This window comes from Gopherus flavomarginatus, chromosome 5 (genome assembly GCF_025201925.1).
Source record: "Gopherus flavomarginatus isolate rGopFla2 chromosome 5, rGopFla2.mat.asm, whole genome shotgun sequence".
Lineage (NCBI taxonomy): Eukaryota > Metazoa > Chordata > Testudines > Testudinidae > Gopherus > Gopherus flavomarginatus.
The window spans coordinates 108,964,153-108,977,891 of record NC_066621.1 but is presented as its reverse complement, the minus strand read 5'-3'; the positions used below and the strand labels follow the sequence as shown (position 1 = coordinate 108,977,891).

Below are 13,739 nucleotides of genomic sequence, written 5' to 3'. Positions count from 1 at the left end.
TTAAAATAATATGAAATGGGCTTAGAGATCATACATTCTGACAGGCTACCATAGAAATGAAACTGTGCATGATGGGTCGTTAATTAAAACCTAATTACCATTTTATGGTTGTAAAATGTGAGTTGAAAGTTTGCACATATGGGTGAAAAAAATTGTAGAGTTGAAATTATGCCTAAAATGTTCAACTGTCTATTTTTAATAAAATGGGTGTATGGGGCCTGAAGTCTGGACAGCTATATAGAAATAGAGCTCACTACAGTATTGGGGAAAAACTCATTTGATTCAATTGCTATATTTGTCTTTAACAGAACCTTCATCATCCTGGAGTAGTAAATCTGGAGTGTATGTTTGAGACACCGGAAAGAGTGTTCGTTGTTATGGAAAAGCTCCATGGAGACATGTTGGAGATGATCTTGTCAAGTGAAAAGGGCAGATTGCCAGAACGAATAACAAAGTTTTTAATTACCCAGGTAAGAACCTAATTATAGAACCAAGAAAGATATTTAACATTGGGTTATCATTATTTGCTACATTTTACTTTGTCATAATTTACACCAGTAATTTTTTTAAACCTGGTATTATATTATTAAGGCCTATGTTGATACCTTCGTATGCCCTGCCTATCATCCCCACAGGGCCCGATCCAGTAGGCATGCCCTCAGCATGCCTAATATCCACACAAGCCAGTTAGGGTGATGGGGAGATTTGAATAGAGGTTCCCTGCTTCTCAGGTGAGCACTCTAACCACTGGAGTACAATATATTCTGATGCAGGGCTCTCTGCCTCTCTTGTTGAAGCTGTTCCGCTGTAATTAAATATTAATTGGGACAAAGACAGAATGAAAAGGACTCTATACTCCAGTAATTAGGGCACTCACTTTTCAAATCTTCTCTACTCATCAGACAGAGAAGGGGAATTGAACTGGTGTCTCCTGCATCCTAGTTGAGTACCCTAGCCACTGGGCTAAAGGCATGTTTACTACTGTAATACCTAAGTCCCTCTGTGGATCCAGGTGGCCCTCCCTATTTTCTTTCCACAAGCTATAATTGTCAAAAAAAATTAAAAAAGGCTCCTGTGATATTGCTGTGAAAACTTTGAATGCACATTTTGAAAATTGTAAAATGTTAAGCTTGAATAGTAGAGTTTTGCACGCCAAACTATGAAGCACTTTCGGAGTTCCAAAATTTCAGGGGGAAAAAGTAGGACTCCAGAAGTGAAGGAAAGGAATTTTGTGAAAGTTTGTGAATTGTGTGTTCATTTAGAACTGTTTGGGACAAGAAGCTATCTTATTTCATGTTGTAAAGCATTTAGGAAACTTTCAGGCACTCTATAAATAATAGCCAGTGATGATAATAGAATCAGTGATCCTCTGTTTATTGTTGTTGATATTTCTGTCAGGAATCATACTGAAATTAAAAATAAATTGAATGAAAATCTAAACTGAATGTTAACGATTATGTATTTCTTCATAGATCCTGGTCGCCTTGAGGCATCTTCACTTTAAAAATATTGTTCATTGTGATCTCAAGCCAGAAAATGTACTGCTAGCATCAGCCGATCCTTTCCCACAGGCAAGTGGAAAATATTCTCTCTATATAAACACTGATGTATATTAAGAAGTCCCGAAGTGAAATAATATTAGCTATGGTTAGGGCTCCGTGTTTGTCGTGCAGGTCACGGAAAGTCATGGATTCCATGACTTTCCGCAACCTTCGTGACTTTTGCGGGGGCTAGTGTGGCTGACCCTAGGGCCACCCAAGCAGCTGGCTCTAGGGCCAGCTGCTCAGGTGGCCTCGGGGACAGATACAGCCAGCTGCACTATCTGCTGCTGGAGTGACCTGAGGCCCAGCCACTGCTCAGGCATCCCCGGGCAGCTAGCTCTGAGGACCACCCGAGCAGAAGCTGGTATAGCTGGCCTGAGCCACAGTCCCTGGGTGGCCCACGCAGCTGCTGCCGGCGGCAGACCCTGGGTAGCTGCTCCCCTGGTGGCAGTCCCTGGCCTGCCTGTGCAGTTGCTGCCAACAGCCCCGGCAGCTGGTGCCATGGCTGGCTCTGCCTCACCCACACCACAGCAGTCCCCCAGGGCGCCCCTCCCCCCCCCCCCAGCAGCAGCTCACTGGGATATCCTCCTCCCACCCCAGCAGCAACCCTTGGCTTTTCACCCAGCAACAGCTTCTCCAGGCGTTCCGCTCCCCCACCTCCAGCAGCAGCCCGATGCCCCCCAGAAGCAACCCCCTTAAGATGTAGCCAGGGGTATTTATAGTAAAAGTCATGGACAGATCACGGCCCATGAATTTTTATGTATTGCCCTTGACCTGTCCATGACTTTTACTAAAAATACCCGTTACTAAATTATTATTTTAGCTATGGTTATTTGTATGGACCAGGATTTTCAAAAGTGACCGGTGATTTTGTGTGCATTTGTTTGTGTGTACCCAATTAGATACATCCGAAAATCACAAGTTACTTTTGAAAATCTTGGGCTCTAGTCTTTTTTGTTTGTTTGTTTTTTCCAATAATATTTGACCTGATTTTCAAAAAATCAGCCTTGTCACTTTGTGTGCAGAAACTTGCAGACAATTGGACATCTAATTTGTACAATATTAGAATACAATTCAGGTGTTTTACACATCCAAATGGATAGTTTGGACCATGCTGATTGGTCATTTGCACATACAGCCACAATAATCACACACCTGTCTGTCTGAAAATTAGGTCCATGATTGTGAAGAATGTGGGAAATATCTGTAATTAATTTCATGATTATATATATAGAGAGAGAGAGACATCTGTGGGTCTGGTGGTCATAGCATTTCAGACTAAAGGGTATCTAAGAGTGAAATCAGTCTTAGTTTTGGTTGGCAAGAAACAAAGTAAATAGCTGTAGATATTCCCAGTTGCTGGTACTGAAATGGATAGTGGAGGTTATAATTCCTTTGAAGTTTGCTTACAGTAATGTGGAGCTGGGAATTTGACTGGGCCCCTGGGGGATGATCCCATATTGAAATCGCAGGGACTTTCAGATGGGAACTCTTAAACAAGGATCTTCAAAGTGATTAAAAGCTGAGCCTCTGAAGAGACAGTGAGACTCAGGTGTGCAGAAGAGCAGACAACAGCTTTGTCCTCAGGAGAACAGGGAGATACCAAGACTCCATCTGGCCTATCTAACTGATTGAAGGAAATGTTAGGCTTAGCATTTACATATTTAGGCTTTTGTTGTTGTAATCCTTTTCTCTCTGCTTATGTTCCTATGGATAAATAAATACTTTATTTATTTATTTATTTATTTATTTTTGAACAAGTTATCTGGTGTCAAAACTGTGTGTACCAACTGGTCACAGTTCCTTGAACCTGCTGAGGAAAGCACAGATGGGAAACTGTTGATCAAGGCTAACAGTGGGTTGAATTGTGTGATTCCCCTCTGAGAGAAGTGCATCCATAGGCCAGTTACTTGAAAGAGGTGCCCATGGAGAAGACCGAGAGAGACAGGACAAAGACACAGCTCAACCCTGAGCCCCAGCAATGAATTACAAAAGAATCTGAAGTAGGCAGAGAGTAAAACAAAATTAAAATGGTATTTCTGTTGATTTTACTATAACACTTTGTTCAAACAGGTAAAACTTTGTGACTTTGGCTTTGCCCGAATCATTGGAGAGAAGTCATTCAGGCGCTCAGTAGTGGGCACACCAGCCTACCTAGCTCCAGAAGTGCTGAGAAACAAAGGCTATAATAGGTCTTTGGATATGTGGTCTGTGGGTGTCATTATTTATGTGAGCCTTAGTGGTACATTTCCATTCAATGAAGATGAAGACATTCATGACCAAATCCAGAATGCTGCTTTCATGTACCCACCAAATCCCTGGAAGGAAATCTCTCATGAAGGTAACATCCTGTTTTTGATTCTAGAATTTGCATGCCTATACAGTATAACTATATTGCCTTATATTGGGTTTTTCTCCATTTGACAAGTGACAAAAAGAGATTAAAATTACAAATCAAATCAAGTATCATTCAGACTTTTTAAAACATCATTCTTGGTAGGCCTTCTACCATTAAGATCATTGTAGTTTAACAATGAACTTTTGTGTTCTCAGTGCAGAGCTTTGTGTTATGGAAATAATAGTGTGATGCAATGAGAATTTTTCTTGAGTCTCCACAAGATTTAATATTCTGTACCTCCTGCACTGTCTGCCTTGTGGTGAAATAGTGCATTTCAGAGTATGGGGATGCAGTGTTAGACAAAGTCTGGTCAAGAGGGCCTTGAGTGAGGGGCACAATTATGTTCATGTTCCTTAATTCTTCAGGCACTATAAGGATTAAAAGAACACACTGAGCTACATGTTGTATTGTAGAAACTGGAGTGACTTCTGACCCTTAGACACCCTTGGTTCAGGCAGGAAGGATGTTTTAGAGATGCGGGGTGTGTGAGCAGCAAGTTGGAGTGCATTCTTTTCTTGTCTTACCTACTGCTCTCACTGCTGATGATTCCTTCAGGTAGGGTTGCCACCTCTGAGGTACAAAAAAACAGAACATCCATCATGGAGCTCCGCCTTTCCTGTGTGGTCTCTGCTTTCTCAATAAGTCAGTCTCCTTTGCCCTTTACTGGCCTGGCCAACCCCAGTTCTCGAGTTGGAGGTGTTGTGGTTATGCAGTGGGAGTGGTCAGAGCCAAGGTAGCCAGCAGCTGCCACCCAGATAGAGGGAGCAGAATTGTGCAGCCAGGCCAAGGCATTGGGGCTGTGGGAGGCAACCATACTTGCGTTTCTGTTGGAAGCTGTCAGGGCTAGGCACAATGTGACCCTTCCCCTTTCGGGTTGAGCTCTTTAACCCTCCCCTCCACAGCTGGAGCTTTGATCAAACTTGTGGTGAATAGTATATTACACAACTGACAAAAACTGGAATTTTTAATGTCCCAGGAATACTACCGAAGCATAAATGCAACTGGAGGGTGCTTTCTGCTGTTTGTGGGAAATGTTCACTTTCCCTGATTTGAGGTTGCTCTGTCTCCCTGGTGCTGCACTTTCCTGCCTCTGCACCTCCTCTTCTTCCATCCCCACCTATCTCTACAACCCACTTCTCATCTACAGATTGCTTCTGTATCTCGCCTCTTTCTGTGTAGGTGAGGTAAAAGGGGAATTAAACAATTACAGAGCAGAGGGAGTCACAAACAAATTGGTTTTCAGGAGCAGAATATGAAAACAGCACCACAACAGAGACTGTGGAGGCTTAGTAGGTAAAAGTGTGAGCACTAGTCAATGGTATCAAAGACTGCTGTTAAATATAAAAGAATCAGTATGGATAACTGACCTTGGATGTCTCTAGGGAGATCATCAACCAAGACTAGTGAAGTATCCGAACCAGGCCTAACCAAACAGGGCTGACTGAAAACTAACTGCCTTCAGGTGATGGCTGCATGACTTCACCACAAAGTGTTTGTGTGTAATGGATTTCCTCAGCCAAGTTGAGTTTCCATTTTTAAAAAGTTGTTCTATCGTATTTCTCTCTCGACACCTACATCCAAAATATTTCTTTTTCTAAACTTCCTTGGTGAATGTTGAAGCAAAAAAAATTTTTAAAAAAGTAGAAATAATAGAATCCTAATTTAACTACATATGACAATATATACCAGGAAGAGTTAAAGAAGTAGAATTTAAAATATCCTGGGAAGTGTTTCTCTAGTGTTTAGAACAGAGACTTGGAAGCAGGAGTTCTGGCTTTTATTGCTGTCTCTGATTCATTATGTGACTTTGGGCAAATTAACTAACTTCTCTGTGCCACCGCTGACATGTTTAAAACATACATAATAATACCTCCCTCAGAGGAGTGCTTTTAGGCCTAATTAATTGTTTATAGAGTGCTTTGAGTCCCTTGGATGAAAGGTGTTAGGTAAATGAATGCATTATGTCTGTTATATTTACAGTGGCAGAATAAAGTTTGATAAAATCAACTGAAAAAAAAAGTTAAAAATTTTGTAGAAAAGTATACATAGAAAACCACCAAAGATTGAATCTGAGTGTTGTGCACAATGCTTTACCTGGCATTAGAGAGATAAGCAGACACCAATCAACACAGAAGAGGCAGCAGGAAATTGTCTCCCACAAGTCCCCACTAAACAGACAGAAGATCAATCTCTACATTCACAGCTGAAGATTCTGTAGAAGCATCTATGCAAAACCCACCTGCTGTGGTGTTATCTCTGCCCTTTCCAAAGTTACAGCCTCAGTTAGGAGAGTCATCAGGTATAATTCTGCAGAATGGAGAATCTGAGCTTGTCATATATAAAATGGGGAGAGGGGGGAAACCACCATACATTTTAATAAAAGATCATTGATTTTAAAAATTCCTTACACATTGTGGTTGTTCTATATATTTACGGTTACTTCATTGTTTGATCAGTTAGCTCGTATTGGAGATGAACTGAACCAAAATCTCCAGTCACAAGAACCTGAATTCGTTTGAATTCAGGCAGGAAATTGGAACCTGAATGCAACTCCAAAATTGTAAAGCTGGATTTTATCTCTTAAAATGGACTAAACAAAACTCTCACATCTAAACACTACCCATTAACTTTAGTATGTTCAAAAACAGATGCATGCTATCCATTTGGGGGCCAATTCTTGTCTAGATTATATTCTCGATAGTACAGTGATAGTTGAAACATACTATAGCTGGACAGAAAATAAAAACCTATCGAGAGGAGTTTCAGTTATTTTGAAATGTTCAAATGGACTAACTTTTCAATTTTTTTACATTTTCATTATTTTAATATATTTTATTTTTATTAAAAATGTTATGAAAATGGTTTTGATAAACTTTTTCCATAACTTTCAACACATATAAAAAAGGAACATTTTTGTGAAGAAATTTGTAAAGAACATTTTTCAAAAAATAAAAATTTCAGCAGCCCTGAAGGTACCTGATGTATTTTACATTAGAAATCTGGGGACTGGGATAAGTGAATGACATAAGAAAATCATATAGCCTAATGAAGCATGCACTGACATCTGACATGGTATACTATACCCATGTGCAGCTGAGCAAGAACTGAAGAGACAGTGAACACATGCTGGATAAAATGTTTTCTTGAACAAAGGGATAGAGACCTGAAGGAATATTTACTTTCTTAGGATATGTCTACAGTGCAAAAAAATTAAAAAGCTACAGCAGTGTGTCTCAAGGCCCAGGTCTGCAGACTCATGCTCGCACTGCAATGCTAAAACTAACCATGCAGGTGTTCTTGCTTGGACTGGAGTTCTGGCTCTGAAGCCTGGAAGAGGAGGTGGGTTTCAGAGCCTAAGCTCTAGCCTGACAGGAACACCTGCACACCTATTTTTAGCACCAGGGTACAAGCGCAATGTGCACAAGCCTGAGACTTGCTGTTGCAGACTTTGTTTGTTGTTGTTTTGCATTGTAGACACTCTTAATTGACCCCAAAGAAGTTTAGTTCTTGTATCCTGTGGTCAAGTGAGAAGCCCTTTTAGGTCATATGAATTTAGGGTCTGAGAGGTTCAAGTTGGAACTAAAAGTAAGGAGATAATTGAAAATGGCTTCCAGGTCCAATGGAGATCCAGAGCTAGAAGAGAATTTTGTGATATAACCAAGTGCATTCTGTAGCTAATAAAATTCCCAAGATAAACTTGAATTAAACCTTGTCAGATGAAACCTGAAACAATTCAGTGGAATTCAGATTAGCTGAGGGTGGCTTGCCAGTAACTGAAGACAGAGGATATAAACAAAAGGTTGCCAGTAGATAGCAAGATGAGATGTTGAATGGCATAATTAAATCTGTTTTTGTACAAGATTACTACAGAAATTACACTACCACCGTACCCCAGATTATTTCTGTTATACATCAGAATTTAAAGGCATTGAACAGCAGCCAGCTTCCAAGGTGAAGTTAATGTGTGATTCACATAAATAAATAAATAATGAAACAAACTACCACCTTTGTTTGTGGACACAGGGCACTTTAATGTGAAATAATTTGAGTTCACCCACAACAAATTTCAAGAGTAGGCCAGCCCTAAGACTAATATATATACTTAGCTTTTTGGGAGATACTTCTCGTGAAGACAGGTTATTATTACAATACACAAAATCAGAGGTGGAGAAAATGCAGCTGTTTGGTTATAAAGCACCTTACATTAGAATTGTTTACCAAGTTTCTGGAGAGAATTGTTCCGTTTTGGAAGCCCAGAATGTAACAGTTCTTTTATATCATCTACCAGCTTCTTCCCCGCCCCAACCTTATGCTACTATGTTTAGTTAACAATTTTATATTCCTAAAGACATAACCTGGGTTACAATTACATCAGATTTATAAAACAGCTAATGATACAAAGCTATAAAACATGTAGATTTAATTTTTTTGGTCATTATTGTACTGTGTGCAGTTCTTAGGAAATTTTATAATGTGTACATTTTCAAAAGGATGCTGTAAATATAATTCTGAAGATTATTTGTTTCCCAAAAAATCAATTTACATTTTATTGACTAATATGTTAAGGAGGGCAGAACCAGACACAGGCATGACAGTAATAATAATATAGTGTACTGGAGAGTATTGTGTGGCTGTGCTGGAACTTTCCTTTTCTTCTTTTTGGCTTTAGAAAGTAGCAATACTTGCTTTTCTTGTTTTAAGTTGTTTTGAACTTTTATATATAAAAAAGTGACTTGAGGTTTCAAGGGGGCATTTATGATTTTGAAAATGTAAATATATAAACCAGCATTATGTAATAATACCACCTTGCTATTTTATAGAATTTGTGACCCTTTGAGTTCAGAGTGCCTTACAGAGGAATATAGTAATATCATTGTCCCCATTTCACAGATGGGCCACACACATAAAAGATTTGACATCACTCTGTGCATAATAAATGGAAAAGTGTAACTCTTCGGTTACATTTCAGAATGCTGTTGTGGTTACTGAACTAGTCACCCAGGGCCAGAAAGCAAACCAGAGGAGCAAACTGCAAAAATACTGATAACAGGCTTGTTTGTTCCAAAGAACAATGACTAGAATGGACTTGTGATTTACTAAAAACTGCTTATTGTTCTGACTTGTTGTTTGTGTTTAGATAGTCAAATTCAAAGCAAAACAGATGTGGTATTAGACCAGAGCCAGAGGAAAATTGGAGACATAAAAAAGGTCACACTCCCTGCTTTCACTGTATTTACATTTCTTGCTGTTTTTTCCCAACTTACGACTATCTTTTATTACTTGTATTGTGGTAGCAACTCAAGATTTCAATCAAGGATCAACCTCCATTGTGTTATGCATTGTATAAAAACACTTAACCTAAAGATTATTCCTGACCATAGAGAGCACTCCCATTGGCATAATTACTCCACTTCCGCAAGAGGCGGAAGCTGTGTCGGCTTTTTCACACCCCTGGGCGACTTAAATTACATTTATTTAAGCGGTAATGTAGACAAGCCCTAAGTGTACAGTAACGTGGATTCACCAGACAGGGAGCACAAGTAAACAGCGCAATGATACTGGTTACCATGATAAGGAAAGGTTACAGCACACTAGCTGCCTAATCATTGAGTTTTTGTAGGCATGATAGCAGAGGAGAGTTTTAAGTAAGGATTTGAAGTAGGCAATAAAGATGGCTTTGTGGATATTTACAGAAAGCTCCTTCCATGCATTGGTAGGGGGGTAGCATGGGAGAAAGCATGAAAGTATTTGTTGGAAAAGGGCAATCAAGACTGGAATAATTGGCAAAGTGAAGGCAGGCATCATCTTCATAGCCCATGAAAGATAGGGTGAGTATAGGCTGTGGAGGTCCTTAAAAGTGAAGAGAAGTAAAAGAAAGGGGGAGGCGGGGGAGGAATGCAAATAGAGAGGAGAGGAAAGGGATATGAGAGGAGGATATGGTCAAAATAATGAGCCATGATCTTTGCAGAAGTGTTTGGAATGGATATAAATGGGGCAAAATGAAGACAGGATTTGTCAAAGCCATAGAGCAGGAAGTTGCAGTACCGTGAGATGACATCGTCAGAGAATTTTAGCTGTGTGAATGCAGAGGAAAGTCCAGATGTTCTACAGGAATACATGGCAAGATTTAGACATGGCCTGGATCTCAGAGTCTACAGGAAGGATGAGTCAAGGATTATGTCTTGTTTATGATCTTGAGTGATACAGAAGATGGTTGGTGTTGATCATAGTGACAGAAGTGAGGCACACCTAATTATTCTTCTGTTATGGGGCCCCATCTAATTTTTTATGCTTGTGCATAGGTTTATGTTATTCAGCAATATTCTTGCTAGGTACATCCAGTAGGTCTGAACTGCTTGAATGGAAAATGATTTTTTAAAATGTTCTCATTATGTTGAAAATCTTTATGCGATATAGAACTTTCTATTGGCAATCGTTCACTCAGCTCTGGCTGTTCTCCACATCATAATGAGCAACACTGACATACTTTTGAGTGGCGAAAGAGAAAATACAGCCATGACGCCCAAAATATTCTCAGCGGTTTTGAGCATTTATATTATGCACATGAATCACAATAATGTGTAGCATTGATTATCATAGATGGTAGCACAATGGTGCTAAACTGACTGCATAGTCAAACTTAGTCCTGCAAAAAAACTGAGATGGGTTACATGGTCTTGGATTTATGGATGTAGTTTTCATTTCTTTAGCAACTGTCCTAACTGTAAACTCGTGGCCAGATTTTCAAAAGTGGGAGATGTTGGGTACTGAGCTGTTATTAAAAATCTGGTTCTCGGTGAAGTTGATTATTTTACTCATCTTTTGGACATTTATGAAGAATGCACTTAACTCTTCATGGTCTGTCCATTAGTTTAGTTTATGTAGTAATCTGTTGACAAAATGGATGAATCCTCTTTCTTAAAGTCCAACAGTATCACAATTTAAAGAGATCTAATGCCCTTTTCACTAAACATATTGTTTGTTTACTTTAGCACTTCTCTCATCTGTAACAATGACAATAAATTAGTCAGTTTTGTTTTCAGGATCTCTCATAATACTGGATCAATACTTCAGCTTTTGAGTTGTGAACAGTACAAGAAAGGGTGTGATTGTCTACAAAGTTATACAGGAAGGAGAAATTATATGTAGATATTTGTACTGAAGGAACCATCATTAATGAATTTTACTTTCTAAACTAAGAGCTTTCCTTATAAATTCTCAAAGTTAATTCTGTACTCAAGGAGTAAGTGTTGTAATTTTGGGGATGATATATTTTTCATAAATAACCAAGTTGTTGAATCTGTGTTTCAACTGCACAACTCATCTCAACCTTCACTATGGAGCCACTACCAATACCTCCATAATATCAGTGTTATTCCTCTCACCAGGGCCGGCTTTAGGAAGTGTGGGGTCCAATTCGAACACTTTCAACGGGGCCCTGGCAGGGATGACTTAAAAAGAAAAAAGTGTAAAAAACAGCCTTCCATTTCTTCCATGTATTATTTACTTTCCATAACTATATAAATAATAAAATTGTATATTATGTACATTGCATCATATATGCTGTTGATTGGTTATTAATGCTGCCGTTTCACGTGTGTAGGTCCACGCCACTCCCTGGGGGTGTGCACATGTGTGGGTCCCCTCTGCTTCCTGCCCCCCTCATTGAAGCAGGTGTGCAGGTTACTGGCCTGGGAACTGCAGAGCAGCAGTGGACATGGGGCTGGTTTGAGGCAGGGCAAGGGCTGACTGGAGGTAGGGTCTGGCTGCAGGCAGGGCAAAGGGTGTGGGGCTGGCTGGAGACAGGGGAGTGTGGGGCCGGCTGACTTCAGGCAGGGCCACAGGGGGTGCAGCAGGGGTTGGCAGTTGCTGGAGACAGGAGTATGGGACTGGCTGGCTTTAGGTAGGGGGGTGCAGCAGGGGTTGGCTGGAGACAGGGCAGGGCGGGCAGTGCAGGGCTGTTGCGGGCAGGGGTGTGTGGCAGGGGTTGGCTGGAGACAGGGCAGGGGGGTTGGTAGGGGCTGGCTGTGGGCAGGGGGTGCAGAGCTGGCTGCAGGCAGCGGGGGGCGGGGCTGGGGCGGGCAGGGCAGGGGGTGCAGCAGAGGCAGCTGGAGCCCCGGCCCTTTAAATAGCCCCCAAGCCTCCCGCTATCCCAGGGCTCTGGGGGCTATTTAAAGGGCCCGGGGCTCCCCTGCTTCTACCCCGCCCCAGACCTTTTAAATAGCCGCGGGAGCCCTGGGGAGTGCACGGGGGCAGCAGGGTCCGGCGGCTATTTAAAGGACTGGAGTGGCAGAGGCAGCTGGAGCCCTGGCCCTTTAAATAGCCCCCAGAGCCCCGTGCTACCCCAGGGCTCTGGGGGCTATTTAAAGGGCCCGGAGCTCCAGCCGGGGGCACGGGGCTTGTCGCGCACCAGCCGGAGCTCCAGCCAGGACAGTGGGGCCTCAGGGCTTGCGGCACTCTGGCTGGAGCTCCAGCCGGGGTCGCGGGGCTTGTCGCGCTCCGGCCAGAGCACCAGCCGGGGCCGTGGGGCTTGTCGCGCTCCGGCCAGAGCTCCAGCCAGGGCCACGGGGCTTGTCGCGCTCCGGCCAGAGCTCCAGCCGGGGCCGCGGGGCTTGTCGCGCTCCGGCCAGAGCTCCAGCCGGGGCCGCGGGGCTTGCGGTGCTCTGGTCAGAGCTCCAGCTGAGAGAGCGGGGCTGTGGGGCAGCCGCGCTCCCGCCGGGCACCGGCACTTTTTTCAGGGGAGCGGGGCCATGGAAGACCCCGAAGCAGACCGCAGCCGGGGTAAGTAAAAAAAATTTAAAAGGCACCTAAAGTGCGGGGCCCGATTCCCAGGAATCGGGCGAATCGGCCTAAAGCCGGCCCTGCCTCTCACCAAGGTGGAGTACCAGCAGCGCTGTAGCCACAGAGTCAGAGCGCTCTACGTGCCTTGCCAGCATGGATGCGTAGTGAGCTAGTACGCCCGGGGCTCCTTTATTGCACTGTAACTCACAAGTGTAGCCAAGCTCTTAGTTGCGAATCCACAGTCTCTGAAGACATCATCGAGTCTATTTCACAACACACGGCAATGGAACACCTTCCTGATCCCCCATCTTTTGAGGAAGTCTGGCGTGCCATCACCCAGATAGAAAAAAAAAATCACAAGACACCAGGCCCAGGCAGAATCCCAGCTGAGGTTTTTAAAGTTGGTGGAACAATGCTCCAGCACAAACTTTGCCAACTCCTCAACAAAATCTGGACCTGTGAAGAAATTCTACCTGACTTTAAGAATGCCAACATTGTTACAATATTCAAGAAAGGGGACATATCTTTGTGTGGGAACTACAAAGATATTGCTCTCCTCTCCATCGCAGGGGAGATTCTTGCCTGGATCCAACTAAACCGCCTTCTCCCCTTTGCCAAGGAACTCCTCTCCAAATCACAGTCTGGCTTCAGGCCATCCTGAGGCACAACTGACATGATTTTTGTGGCATGACAGATTCAGGAGAAGTGCAGAGAGTAACACCAGGAACTATTCATGGCATTCATTGATCTAACCAAGGCCTTTGACTCTATCAATCCTGATGCCCTATGGAAGGTGCTGTGTAGGTTTGACTGTCCACAGAAATTCATTTCCATCATCAGACTACTCTATGGCTACGTCTACACTACAGGATAAATTCGAATTAGCTTAAACCGATTTTATAAAACAGATTGTGCGCGTCCACACTAGGCACATTAATTCGGTGGTGTGCGTCCATGGTCCGAGGCTAGTGTTGATTTCTGGAGCGGTGCACTGTGGGTAGCTAGTGTAAAATAATGAG

General features: G+C 42.4%; 1 protein-coding gene across 4 annotated transcripts in view; it reads left to right on the top strand.

The window, feature by feature from the left end:
* Nucleotides 1-13,739, top strand: part of PRKD1 (protein kinase D1) — a 295,104-nt gene that overhangs the window by 274,725 nt on the left and 6,640 nt on the right. For all 4 annotated transcript variants that reach the window (XM_050953862.1, XM_050953861.1, XM_050953863.1 and 1 more), the window contains 3 exons: nucleotides 309-470; nucleotides 1,473-1,571; nucleotides 3,615-3,882. In XM_050953862.1, the coding sequence (XP_050809819.1) occupies nucleotides 309-470; nucleotides 1,473-1,571; nucleotides 3,615-3,882 (529 nt within the window). The remainder of the gene's footprint in view (nucleotides 1-308; nucleotides 471-1,472; nucleotides 1,572-3,614; nucleotides 3,883-13,739) is intronic.